The 15,304-nt window shown below is 40.5% G+C and overlaps 2 protein-coding genes across 10 annotated transcripts in view; one reads left to right on the forward strand and one right to left on the reverse strand.

Moving 5' to 3' along the window:
• Positions 1-15,304, reverse strand: part of LOC111253430 (uncharacterized) — a 440,857-nt gene that overhangs the window by 383,243 nt on the left and 42,310 nt on the right. The gene's annotated exons all lie outside the window — the stretch shown is intronic.
• The window catches only part of LOC111253425 (RNA-binding protein Musashi homolog Rbp6-like), a 317,203-nt gene that overhangs the window by 284,946 nt on the left and 16,953 nt on the right, over positions 1-15,304 (forward strand). For both annotated transcript variants that reach the window (XM_086992763.1, XM_022812771.2), the window contains 3 exons: positions 12,228-12,281; positions 13,361-14,831; positions 15,058-15,132. In XM_086992763.1, coding sequence (XP_086848889.1) covers positions 12,228-12,281; positions 13,361-13,713 — 407 coding nt within the window. In that variant the 3' untranslated portion in view covers positions 13,714-14,831; positions 15,058-15,132. The remainder of the gene's footprint in view (positions 1-12,227; positions 12,282-13,360; positions 14,832-15,057; positions 15,133-15,304) is intronic.

The raw sequence follows: 15,304 nt of genomic DNA on the forward strand, positions 1-15,304 counted from the left end.
TATATATATATATATGTAAAAGTATAATTATATATTCGCCTAAATAAGCTGCTGACATAAATGAGTCGAATGATGATCTCCAAGTAATGGAAGAAAAGTTTGATAAGTTAGGATATTTTAATTGTGACAACAACGGCTAATAGCAAAACTGTATACATGCACGAAAATGAGTTTCGTGAATGGCCGACAACGAATTCGGCCTGAAAAACGAACGTCAACGAACTTGAATTGCACGGCAGTCTGCTACGAATAAGGAGTTGAGCAGCTGACGTGTGCGGCAATAGGACTGGCCAAAGCCATCTGCTGACGGTTCTGCGGTTTCTTTCAAACACAGCGACATCAAACTGGCCAAAGGATTTTTTTTTTTGGGGAAAAAAGGGCTGCGAAACACAACGCGACAACATAAAGCGAAAATCGATGAGATGAAACAATAAATAATGGATTATAAAGGAAGATCAGTAGGCAAAACATGCCCAATAGGTTAGGATTATAAAGCACGTTTTTTCTGTGACTACTGCATCGCAATTGCACGCAAGTTCTAGGCCTTCTCGGTCGGTTGCACTTTATCTTTAAGACCCGATCTTCTGAGTTGTATAGATTGTCAAGTCAACGCTTTGAACCTGGTTCTTTTCTACTATACGTATTATTTAAGACGATTAAAACGGTGTCTGGTAAACAATATACACTAAAGATCACTATTTACAAAGGTCATGTCGAATAGAAAAAAAGGCCTGTTGCACAACTTGAACCTTTCTGTTTCGTTTTACTCATTAACTACCTAAAATTATCATTAGTTGTAAAAAAAAAAAAGTTGTTTATAGGCTGATCTATACGAAAAGCCAAATGTCAACCTTACCTACTAACACCATATATTCATTCATACACAATATCACAGTACATTCACACGTTATCACATACAGGACTGCACGATCGTACACAGATGCAATTGGTTATATAAAAGTATATGCGAAATTTCCCTCTGCTACAGTAACCATAGAATCATGAAATAATTTGGTTCGTAATTAGCTATCGGCTGAAAAATGAAAGAGCTTTAAATCTTCCATGAGTACTTTCAAGGTTGTAGTACCAGTCGAGTTGGCCGAATCGCACAATAACAGTAACGTAGAAAACGTCAAGTTATGGCAGGAACGTCAAGGATTGAAAGTCATTTCTCTGCTAAGGTAGACCAGGCGAGGTACCGAACGTTAACGACCGAACAATCAGTACAAGGATTATCGAAAGCTTTTTCATTCGGCCCATATGGGTTTTTGCGAATCGATCGTATACGAAATGAAAGAGACGTATACGTAGTTGAAAGAAAAACGCATTACACCTTTTAAACTGAATCCGTCACCTCAAGATTACCCCACTACACACTTGAGCAGCTGGACATATTTCGCACACAGTCAAAATCACCAATGTAATTTAAGGGAAACGCAGGCGTTCCGAGGGCCTGTAATCGATCCGTTTCGAATTGGCCTAATAAGCAACTAATGGACGATTTATATAACGTCTTATTGATCGCGCATGCATTCGGACTACCTGGTAGCTACCCAAAAGATACATGACCTCGGGCGGTAAACACGATAGCAATATGTAGTTGGCATTGGGATTTGTTTTAATCGTGCAATTAAATGTAACTACATATATACAATAAGATACATGCCCATCAGGACCAAGCCAAAGACACATCGTATGAGCAATACTAGAAACGGCCACAGAAGCCTATAACGCAGCATGATTTCCGAAGGAATCCCATATTGAGTCAACGTATATAGAGCAGCCTATATATATATATATATATATATATATATATATATATATATATATATTCAATTCCGTAGCCTACTTATATTGCCGTAATAATCAAGTTAGTCGAACAGCGGTAGAAGTTAGACTCTGATACTAGCGATACGCATATGATAGTTGATAGTAAATTGCGTACAACCGATAGTAACTTGAAGCGAATTTCAAGAGTAGATGGACAAAAGAGGGACAGGCCAGGGACTTGGTAGATGAACGTGTAGAAATTGTATATCTTTCTGTCCAGGCACGATGCATGCGTGCTTATGCGCGTTAAAACATACACACTGATAGAATGACGAAATGGTAACTACCCACTACTAAAATCATTATTATTATTATTATTATCATTATTGCTACTACACTGCTAGCCCAGTAAGACTATCAAAAATCAGCTGAGCACGGTGTTCACGAAAGCTCTTTCTCGTCGTAGATCTACTGCTATTTGGATAAGTTTATACAACTAAAAAAAAAAATAGGCAAAAAGATATTTCCTACAGAAACTACTGTTAATATTGTAAGACGATTTATCAAGCTAATATACGGTAGGGCATAGGTTATGCATGATGTGGTCAATTATCCATGCGAAGATATCACAGGACAACTCACATAGATCCGTGTAATAGATGAATTTTGCCGTAGCAAACAAGCAACAGGAAATGCAGCAGTCGCATGCGACAACTCCAAGAGCTCTACGGTTCTCAACACGTAGCTGATCGACTGAAACCAAAATCTGGCACAGTGAAGACTGACTAGTTCTTCTTTGTTTAGGTAGCGACGCATATCCCTAATGAATTAAATACTATATGATACTTGTTAGGTAGCTTGTTAGATAGATTTGGCAGTCGAATAACAATCATATTCAATAATGTTCACGATCAAACAGCACACTATTAGTTGCCATTTGTCTATGATTGGTGGTAAAAAAGCAATAATATCTCAAGTGCTAGCAAGAACAATGATAATCACCCCACACATAACAACATGCTATAAAAGCTTAGTACTTCTGGGCAGGTAAGCACTAGTACGCTTTAACAGTGTTATTATAGATTAAACCTCATATACGGGAATCGTACTGTTAGTAACAGCAGCAGCAGCAGCAAAAACTAATTGCGCAGAAATTAAATACGGAAAAAGCTGAGTGACCGCCATCGGTATCAACATTCAGAAAAACAGACGGACGACACGCTGAAGCTGAATACCGCTCAACAACAACCAAAGATGGAAAATGGACAAGACTAATGAACAATTGAGAAACAGGAACAAATACACAAAACATTTACCACCCGTATAATATTTTACAGAGGATTAATTACGAACACATACACAGATAAACAACCGAATAGAGGCAGAAGTGCACAAATAACAGACAGGCCAGTTTACCAAAACTGAAGAACATCCAGTCCAGACTAATATACATACAGATAGGCACTTAACCATCACAGGAATTGACAACACGCAGAGCCAGAGCCACCGCGCAGCGGAGACAGAAAAAAGACAACGAAGGTCGTCATAACAATACGACGGCACGAATGACGCACATGGCGAGCTCTAAAAAGCAAAACTTCAACGATTACAATTTTTTTGCTGGCCGGGTAGTAATAAGACTATAAACTGACCTTACGGGGCTGGTACGAGTTTTAGGGAAAACGAAGATCTTGAATTTTCTTATTCCTCACTGTTAACCGAGTAGGCTTAAGTAAGAAGTGGGTCAGGATTGTTCATCATACTTATGGGAAATAACGCACGTAATTGAGGATTCGCGTACGAATATACACTAAACATAATTAATGGCGCATATTAATTGCCAGCAAATCGAGTTACCAAGCAATCGAGGGTCTAAGTTAGCATAGCCTCAAGCGCGAATGAGGCAAACGACGAGCGGGCGACCGAACCTTGTAAGGATATTATAGGCGTGAGCGTGGTCTTGTATCGGCTGTTGTGTGTTGTTCTGTGAGGGCGGGGGGGGGGGGGGCAGATGCAATGATCGGGGGCGGTAGGTGACAGTAACTGGGGTAAAGGGAAGGGGACGAAGAGCAAAAACTTTACATGTCGTTGTAGCCAAAAGCTGATCCTCTCGTCTACATGCGAAATACGGGAAACCACAACAGAAACAGGTGCGCCCCGCACGAGCGTTCTAACATATCATGTTCGCAATATGAAAAGAACTACAAATGTAAGAAAATCGTTCTTGTTACAACCCTTAATGGCACAGATAAAGATTTGCTACTACCGCTATTTGCTACGACTGCAAGACGACATGTCACACGGGCTCCGGCACGTTTCAATATGCGTTGGAGGTCGCACGCAGACAAATGGTCTTAATGTAATATTAATTCACCAAATAAATTCTAACTAAAAATAACTGATTATGTCGTTATTTTATGGGTATCGTAAATATACAGGAACAAATTAATGGCTTCACGGTTTCGAGCGGTGGTACGCCAACGGTCTTTACAGATTTTATTTAATGTTCCTATCCATCGGTCCCTTGCTGTTGTTTGCATTTGGCCTTGGTAATTCCCCACTTTGGTTGATTTTGCAATATATTATTATTACCAGCTACACCCCTCAAATTACGTTTCATCCCTTCACACATAATATAGCTTAGCGAGGTGTTTCACAACGTTGATCTCAGTAGATTTTCCATTGTTTCGTGTAACTTGCTGCGCTCAACTAACTTAATCTATATTAATGAATTTATATTCTGCTATCGTTACGATCTGAAGCCTCTATGTCTTCCGTTTTTCACCGTTCCGCTGAAGACTCTTAGTCGAATTGTCAGTGGCTTTGCTGGACACTGGTAAAAAGGTCCCTGTCCAGGTCGTGTAAAACCTGTCTTGCATGTCTTTTAAAAACACTTTTGCGTACAGGGTAGCAGAGGACGTGCTGGAGAAAACTCCTTACAATTAACCCTTCTTCGCTAGTCTATAATTAACGTGCTTAAGCAAATATTAACATTAATCTAAGCACGATATTAAAACGCTCTTCCTTTGAGCTTTCGTCTGACTGGATCTACGTGCACTGAAAAAAAAAATGCAGGTCTCTGTTTAAGCCGGGGTGTATATGTAAAAAATAATTTTTGTTAATACCATCATATTACATACATAACACGAAATTTCAGATACTAGTGGCTGATACGTGAATCAAATGTCAACTAGTGCAGCTTCAACACAATATATAAAAATCCCTTTACTAGGAATGAATAGTAACAACGATAGCTAATAAACATCTAGTTGTTTACATTCTACATGTCCTACACACGTGTACGGCAAAAGATGCATTCGTGAGAAAAAAATCTCCTGGTCTTGTAGGCTTGACAGTGTTTCTTTCAGGGCAAGCTCTTGAGGGGTTGTCGTTGACATGTTAAGGGCAAATTAACATTAGAAGTCAATGGCTAGCGAAGCTAAAACGAGACAAACAAGAAGCATAATATCTGCAGGAAAACGCCAATCAGCAGACATAGTTACTGAACAAAGTACCAAACTACATCAGGTTAACAGACATAAACAATCAGATTAACAAAACGGGACGCGGTGTTAATACGATAACAGTTGACACATACGCAGTTGTTATTGGAAACAGTGCAGGACCGTTTAAAAAGGAGAGCTACTGGGGCGTTTCTGACTTGCAACAGCTGGCCGGAGTTCTATAGGCCCGTGTGAAAGTGAACGTATGCTGGAGACTATAAACTGCTCACGTACTGCGAATAGGTCTCAGCCCGTGGAACATATTTATACTTACCGGACAACTGGCCATAAGCAAGTAGAACAGATATTTCGCCCTTTTTTTAATCGGAACACCGTCCCGATTGGTTAGGTACGGTGTTCTAGAGCGCCTGTCCTAGGCCGGCTGCAAACAGCGTGAGTCGACGACATACATATAGAACACTTATATGGGCACTTAAAGGCTGGCTGATGTGCCCTGATTACCCTGACGGATCTCGGGGCTTCACACAATATTTTGTGATAATAATATATACATCAAGAGTAAGTCTAAGAAGTTCTACTGAAAACGTGCATCGTTTAATTCGTATCACACCATTTAGATCGATGGAGACGAAGTCGCATTGGGCGGGCATATTAAAAAAAGAGAGTTTGCCTTTCGCGCAGATCAGTGGCCTAATATCAGGCCATTCTGATGTTTAGCCCACATGAGTGACAAGTCAAGCTTAGATTGATGACTATCTCTAACAACGATACATCAATTGTAACTGTGTCTTGAAAGTAAGTTAAACTTAGGTATGAAGATAGATGCTTGACTAGCAGGCACCTGATTTCCTGTTTGGTATCTCAGTTGCCACAGATAGATAGATACGATATTTACAATAACATTTGTTCTTTGTTTGTTAATGGCTGCTTACAAAGAGTTAATGTGGCACTCCCAACACTCGTAGCAATAGCAAACTTAGAGGCCTACCGAGCTACTATGAAAATATTGACCATAAATGCACCACACAAATACGTGACTTGCTATAAAATACATATGGTTTTATTACTATGACATAATTTATTGCTATGATCACAGTTATTATATTGAAAAAAATACAACAATCTATTGCGGTGGCAATAGCAAACAAAACATATATATATATATATATATATATAGCTACATTAGAGAACATGTGACGATGTCAGAATACAATCTATTTCGAATAATCCTGATTGGCGATTGATGATGAAAATGACAACAGAAACGATAATAAGAAGAATAAAATGCCCCTTAACTTTATGTAGATTTGGCTAGTTTTTGTAATGCCTGTCAATCCTGGGCAGCCATAATGACTGTGGTCGAGACACATATTGCGGAAGACACATGGAAAATCCCTATTGTTTTTAATAAGCAGCTATAATTGTACTTGTGAAGTCTCCCTATCAACTTAATATATTAAAATACAGATTGATTTAATAATTTAATCACCGATGTAACGCACGTTTACTACAACACTACTACCAATAATAAAAAATAAAGATCTAAATTAAGCACAGTCGTCACATTCAGGTATAATAATACTAGATCCTAACATTCAAACGTTGCTACCTCTGAATACGAAATACTTCGATATCGTATTAGTTAATCATCAAGTTAGAAAAACACCTTTTCCAATAGGCTATTTTATATAAATTTATCTATATCCATCCGCCAGCTGGCAAGAAACAGATTAGTTAATTATGCGCAACGAGCAGGAAGCCTTACGCTAAGAAGTTGGTTCTACCTCCAATTCACGTCATTGTGCCTGAATGTAGTTCGTAGCAGACCTGTGTCAATTATGAATACCGTACCGGCAGAAAATCAGCAGTTAATAGGCTTCTAGATAAATATTATCGTGTTGGCTATCGAAAGTTTCGAGGTTCTGTTCATCATTTAGTTCGATATTGAAGCCGTTAGCGGTTGGATCAGATCGTCGTACCGAAGCACAAAAGTGTATTGAGTTGCTACTAGAAATAGCGATATCATTTTCTCTGTTTTGTTTTATACCCGAGCTAGTACAATTCGTTAGCCCTAATCGATAGTAGCTGATAGACGCACTTTGTTTTCGGTATATATGACACGCGTGATCATTTATGTCATTTCCCATATTGATTACTTGCTTAGTGTGGTAGAAAACTCATGTGCTCTCTTAGAGATCGCTAGACATGATTTTGGAAGTTTTCCTTAGGCAGCTTCCGCTCAACTGCATTGCCTAATCAGACGAGCCACTTTCGTACCATAAAAACACATTACATACAGAGCAAATCGAAGGTTTGGATGGATAGGTCCGTGAAGAAGCTGACCTATCTAAAGCCATTCCTTCGATGTCACTTGCATAGTCGGCGGGAAACAGCTTTTGACAGGACCAAGAGCTCCATATATATATAAACACATCGTAGGATTGTATCCAATTTGGCAAAATGGATACAACTCGTATTGTCTTTGGCCGTGATCCAACTAAATTGTAATAACTTCCACCGAATTAGTTGTCCTGAAAGTGAGTTTATGAATCAAACTTAGGACTATTCTAAGGACGGTTATGCCAAGCAGTTCGCGAGAAGTAACACGGATAGAGCAGAAGCAGAAAGGATTCCTGCCAGTTTGACAGGTATGACAAGCGCCATTGCAAGTCACCGGTTTTTATCACCGATGCTGCTGTACCCGTCGGTAAGGCAGAACAGATGGGTCTTGGTCAAAGCTTGCTTAGTTGACTACGGAGAGCCTCGGGACGGAGCGAGCAGGAGGGAACAAATGGCGAGTATATGTTGCTAGGACGATCAACGCCCGAGCAACATGTTCGCAGCACCCGCCGTAGCAGAATTGACGAGTTCATCACCCCTCCATGACGGTCGGAGCTGCACACGAACGAGTGGTTAGTGTGAGATGGTGAAATAACCCAATTCAACTCCAGACCCCGTAGCGTGTCCCACCGTGCCCCCTGGGACACTTTTCGCCTGTTTCCCAAACCAACTAGTTAGGAAAGTAGCCACCGTCCTCCGTAACTAACGAAGGACTCTCGAGACAGCGCCTTGTCTCTCTCTCTCTCACGCTGAGTATACGCTCCCGTCTACTTGTCACCGCACAGACCAAAGATGTTTAGCATTGGCAGCGGATATCATGCGGTCTAGCTTTTTCAAATTTTTTTTTCGACGGAAATTGGATAATATGCATTGCCTATTTCTCTTATTGTTGTTGCTATATTGTCCTTGGTTTTCCTTAACCCGAAGCTTTCTTGATTCTGTGTCCATTTCGCTGTGCCTTAAAAATCTATCTCATTCCAGATAAATAGCATTAGCCTCTGCTGTGTTGCCTTACCTGTATGAGAACAAAAACCCAGTCTGCTGGCATTAGCTATTCTAAGCTCAAGGCTCTATTGGCACACGAAAGGGTCGTTTAGAATCGGAATGGCTGTACCTGTTCGGTGGGGTGGTGACAAGTTGACGCAAGCTAACAGCCTTTAACTAATTAATAACCTTCAAGCACGACTGAACCTGTTTGACTGACGCATCATCTTCGTAGCGTGTCGTCTCGACGAATCGTGTGTACGCTATCACAATACTGCATTGTCCGAAATGGGGCAGTACGTCATTTGACGAAGCTGCTTGAGAAAGATTAATTCGCCCTTCGACACCGACATGTACAGAATATCTATTTCCTGCTGCTATTTATGGCTGGCCGTATACCGGGGTAAGCACGCTATCGAATCGTGTCTCGTAGAACCTAAATCTGCGATTTCGATTGACTCCGTGATTACTGCTAATTACTTTAACTTTTTTGTAGCCGGGGATCCCGATAGAGGGATGACTTGTTGTATCGTGTTTCGTAGATATGGTAATCGGTTATTGTACCATAGTGCACTGTTCTTACTTACGTATTCTATTCGTTAGAGAGGGCGCCACCAGTGCACCGTCCTCGTAGAGGTACCCTCCATCGATCAGCCGTTCCTGTCGGCCCGTCAGCATCTTTGTCGTTGATATATATATATATATATATATATATATATATATATATATATATATATATATATTACGATGATTACATAACTAAACGCATCGTTCATTGATTTGCAAGTACAATACAATAGTATAGAATTCTATGATTGATCGTCCGAAAATGATTTACTCGAACCATTTTTGATAGTGAAACCGTAGCAAATGATTAGGTTGTCTAGGATTCCGAAGCTTTATGTGATCCTTATGTTTGTTCATTTAGCTTGTGAATTTAGCTGATGTAGTGGATCTACGTAGGCGTTTCAACACGTAGCGGGCGATTGGAAAGTTTGTATTTGCGTGACTGGCGCTGCAATCGCGGAATGGGCCACAAAAGTGAGAGATCTATATTAAAGCTGCTAGGGGCAAGCTGAACTAATTAGCTTAGTTCAACACTGATTCGTGCTTTTCTGAATCTTGATCAGCTGAAAATAAAAGCTTCTTGTCGCACTAGCGAAACTGTGCATATTATTTATCATATCTTGTTTTTTTTTCATGGCAGGTTCGGCCCTGCAAACTCCGAGGTAGGCAGCATCCAGGACCACTCTGGCAGAGTAGCGGGGGCCATGCCCATAATGAAAACATCTACGAGCTCTTTATTCAATTATGTGTTCTGAAACGCTATTCAGAGCAGAAACTATATATTTAACTATACACTTTTAACGATGTTCCTGGGTCCTGCTAGCCAGCCGAAATGACCCGCAACTTATGTTACCGGCTTACCACTTGTAGAAAATGCTGTAGACCAGGTAGATTTGACTGGCCTCATTTTTGTTCTATATACCCTAGTTACCATATTGTAGCTTGCAACGGTAGATACGTGATATGCTACACGGAATGCCATTGTAAAGAGTAGACAACAAGTTCAAATGAACGCTATGGCATGCATTTATGTACTACTAGATGACAGTGGACAGTTCAATTCTTTAACTTAGCCCGCACCACCAATAGGCAATTCACTACGTTTCGTTTACTTCGAAATAGAACCCAATGTGACAGGTTGTAGGAACCTGTCACATTGGGTTCTATTTCGTAAGAGCAATAGCCATTCATTTTGTCAAAAATTTACTCAGAAACATTTTGATGCATCAGTATCAATAACACGAAAGCAAACAAAAAAAAAAACACTTGAAATAATATGTAATTCAATGCCGTTTATTTCATCGTCGTTAATGTAATTTCCGGTTTTTGCCTCTCAGCCATCATTTCGTTTATAGCTTTGGAGTTTCTCCCGAAAAAGTAACTATGTAAATTTCGTAGAAAATGTATATATTTCTGAATAATTAGGACAACAGTAGTGTGTATATGTGTATATATATATATACACACATATGCGCACTATTGTTATTTCTCCTTGGAAAATCTATGTAGTTTGCTTCAGCATTTCCATGGTTGCTTCAACCGGTTGTGACCGAATGGTTTTACAAACAACACACAGCAATAGGTCAAAGAGCAATAACTGGAATCGCTAATGGCTAGTAAGTAAAAATTTAGGCTAAAAAAAAAAGTACGCTTCATGAACATTTGAGCTGTTGATTTAGACCAATGATAGTACTTTCCAGAAAACCGAAACAAAACGTTTTTGACTTTACCGCATATAATAATAATTCGGCTGTTAGAAACACGTAGAAGTAAATCTATACAAATTGCTACTAAAGCTAACAGTACACACGAGCCATGAAGACAATTACGTATGAGGTCGTTGAAGGCAAAAATGTTCCTGGAAAATGGAAATTGTCAAAGGCCTATGGTTTACGTGAGTCCCCCATTGACGTTTACTATATTAGCAGGAATGGTAGTGCTGCAATCGATCTTAAAACGCTTCTACCACAAGCCATTTTAGCTGTGTAACAGATAATAAGAAAATTCCAATTCAAAATCGGTTCATTGTCAACGTGTATTTTAGGGTTGGATAGAGACGAAGTTAATCGTAAAAACTCTTTATCGTTAAGCTGTACAGTGTACGTAGATATAGCGATCTCGTCACAGTTGGAGCCCAGAATAACGGCCAATAGTTAGGGAAAGGACACGACTGATGGATAGCAAAGTTGACTGATTTAGCATAATGCTTGAATATAATTAGAAACCAATTTTCCGCGGATCTCTTACAGATGTAGTTCCGCTCCTGGCTTTTTGTAGCAGGATACCACGTTAAAGGTTTGGTGCTTTAGGGTGGGACAATGGTAATGTGTGCCTTATATGACACTTTTATCATACGAAACTCAAACTCGACTTCATATTACACTTGTCTATGCCATCATTGTCGAAGACAGCCATGAGTGAAGCAAACGAATACAGAGTAATCACTAGTTTTCGAAACGTTCGCATTTACACGGTTCAAACACCCACCGTAGAATTGCAGGAGACGCCAGGGATTGGACAAGCTACAGAGAACTTAATACGAACGTACACGAACAATACATGAATCACTACGAAGGACATCGTGCAGATGTTTTCGTGTAACCCAACCAGCGTCACGGAACTGCATGACGGGTCTCCTGGCGTCGTGGGGCTCGTCCCGTTCTCAGTTACCGAGGGCTGAGCGGACACATACCATAACCCTTTTACCTGCTTTTGTCCTCATCTGTATCCTTACCTGAACACCTCATATTGTAATACAATAATGGCATGCGCGATTGTGGCTGTAGTTTCGAAGATTTTTGCGACGCGTGGCGAACGTCGACGGGGTTCGGGCCGGCGGCAACAAAACCAGTTACTGACCTTCTAGTTGGAACTCTAACAAATGTTGAATTGAATAAATTGGGTAAAATCATTTTGTTAAGCGATTCGTGATAATCGTTTGTTTTTTTTTGATGAACTCTAGCCTGATCAGCTGGTAGTATGTCTAGCTGATGGCCCATATTTATTTAAGGGTGCTGTTGTTTTTGTCTAAGTGTCGTTAGTATTGTACTTTAGATCCTAGGGTAGTTTAGTAACTAGATCGTCTTTTTGTGTTGTTTGTAGTCGAGCTAAATGGACAGCAAACGTCTCCGCCGTTGCTAACGCAAGCGCTATCAGGTAATGAGCCAACAGGCCTTTATCAGTCGTTTGCTTCAACAATAACAACCATAGCAGTGATTAGATCTCTTTGTTCCCATGTGGAAAAGTCCATACGACCATAGCTCCAGCCAACGTAACGTTACATTGACTTGATGTAACTAACTTACCTATAGACAATATCATGTGTTACCGATTCATGTAACTTCTGTTCGAACAAACGTACTCGATTGAATTTACCTATTACCGTGATCCAATCGTACGTTTCGCTTCTAATGTCATCACCTTCCTTAATATGTAGAAAAAAACAAATTTACAGGTGTCCGAAAAATATATATGTGTGTATATGATGAAATAAAAGCGAAGATTCCAACTCAAATCTTATTTAAATGTTATTATGTATTCAGCTTGTTAATCAATCGGTGCTTTTCGATGTACGCAACGTAAAAATACGGAAAAAGGAACTAGCTATTAGCGAATATACCTATTTTACGACGAAATAAGTAGGGCCGCCTTTATCTGTTGTCAATCAACGGACCTTAACAGTAATCATGGCAAAATACTACACGCCTAAAAATAAATAGCGATTGTATATTGACTATCTATTTACGTTTATGCCATTTTAGCCTTCTCTCAATAACAGCACGAAACCTGTAAAAATGATACGTGTTTCTATACGATGATGACAATGAGCAATTTTAACTGCTGTATGAGACGTATCGAATCCACGTAAAAACGTCCAGCACTTAATTTAGATGAACGATTATAAAGCTGTAGATACGCGACAAAAACAACCAGTGTAAATTGTTCTACCGAGGTTCAATCTAGCCTAACTAAGCGATATTTAATTATAACGATAACGACAATACAGCCTAGATCCGTTCTAGTAATAATAATTATATATCATAGATGAGTATATGTGTTATACTGTATTGTACTTTAAGATGTGCGCAATAGATAGAGCTAAATTGATCTACTGTACTGATAATTTACTGGATATTCATTTCGTTTCTTCTGTGTTTGTGTTTCTCTTTGCTCTTGTTGTTCCTGTTATTATTGTTTTTGCTTATTGTATTTCTACTGTTATCGACGACTTGCAGTGATCAACAGTTACGGGCCACAAGGTTTCGCTGCAGCCCCTGCCTCGCCAGCGAACGGAGCAGGGCCAGTTGGTGCTCGCGGCCAGCAGGCGTTCGGCTCAGGGGCGGTGGCTGGCGTAGGCGGAGTGGGTGGAGCAGCTGGCGCCATGGGAGCTGCCGGGAACACGGCCAGTCCCGGCCCTTTAAGGTCGGCGGCTGGCATCCAGGAGCTGTACACGACGTCAGCTTGTGGTGATAGCAGCGCCGTCAGCTACGTTCAGACGGCGACGTCACCTCAGCCATCGGGCTTCCCGCCGCTCACTGTCTCGATGGGCCCGCTAATGGCGGCCGCCTTTGCCAATGGTTATCACTAGAATGTCCCAGAATTCCCTCTCCGCCCCTTCCGCCCCCTTGATGAAAAATACGTCCCCGTGGTCTGATCGCACAAGCGTTCATCATATAGTAATAATAATAATAACAACAAGGACATAGTAAGTGGTTAGCTTAGGGGATCGATTAGTCAGTTGACATCGTCTGCCATCGTGTGATCTAGTGACAAGCGTGCGTAATACAGGAAAAACACCTTCCATTACGTTACGACTTGAGTGGCAATAATTCTCGCTTCGGCTATAAAGAACCTCATGTAGACACAGAAACAGATGTTGAACAAAAGCATTTGACAGAAAATAAAAACTCTCTGCCATCGATTCATAAATTTTCACTATCGCGCTTCAGCATCGTGAAGACGACATGAATAAATGAAGCGTGCTTAGACATCGCTCGTTGAACACTGCGGTACATAGATATTCTTAGCGAAGCGCTATAGGTCACGCAGTAGGAGCGGGCCTTAGGACATAGCGCGTTGTACGTAACGTCGTGGACCTCATCGACGATGAGGATCACCATGACAGAGCGGTCAAAGTATTACTTAAGCATCGACCCTGACGATGACAATGATGATCAATAAAGAAGATTTAGAGGAATAATAATTGAAAAACATATGCGACGGATCCGGGGATTGCCATCGAGCACAACCCCTGATCTGACTCGACCCTGTGCGATCGAATTCGTCTACAATGGCGACACGAGCGGCACAGGGAGCGAGAGGGAAGGGGCTGACGTTTGTCTGGTCTTAATCATCGCCATAAAAGAACAACGCAAACGGCAAATTAGACGACATCGCCTGCAAAGACAAAAAGTAAGCTAAGATGCGTTGGACTGATTCGATCGTCGGAATCGTCGACCAGCTATAAGGTGCGAATGAGGAATATGCAAACGGAAGGAGGGAGAAAGGAAAATGCTAAAACAACAACCGTTATACTTACTATTTGTGTAATAGAGCAATCTAAGCAGGGAAGTAAACCAGGCTATAACAAAAGAGAGCACGTCTTGAGCATACTGCTTAAACGGATATAATTAACAGACACTTACATGGGATAATTCAACATGTAATTATCATCAGGGAACAACTCTATGAAGACTGAAAGACGAGGTGAGTTGATCAACTGAAGTTGTTTTGTTCGTCAGAGTTTATTCGTATGCAGTCATTCGGCAGTGCATCTATATATATATATATATATATATAGAGAGAGAGAGAGGCAGAGAGAGAGAGAGAGAGAGAGAGAGATAGAGAGAGAGAGAGAGAGAGAGAGAGAGAGAGCGGGGGGGGGTACAGTTTGGGCGCTTATAATAGGCACTAATGTGTCACTCATTTACAGAGACGATGACGAAGATGCAGCGATGAATCTCAGGGAAAGGCATCAACACTCTGTCGTCACGTGAAAGAAAAAAAAGTAATTCTATTATAAACTTTACTGCATGTGAATACAATTAATAGTCTAGTAAGCCAACTGAATTCACAGCCCTTATTAAAACGGCTTATATACAGGGTGTTTGAAAATAATTCAAGCTAAGTGATTACGGATGTCTGACCTAAGGGACTAAAAGGGTTACGTTTTTCGAACA

The sequence above is a fragment of the Varroa destructor genome, unplaced genomic scaffold (assembly GCF_002443255.2).
Source record: "Varroa destructor unplaced genomic scaffold, Vdes_3.0 BEIS01000006.1, whole genome shotgun sequence".
Lineage (NCBI taxonomy): Eukaryota > Metazoa > Arthropoda > Arachnida > Mesostigmata > Varroidae > Varroa > Varroa destructor.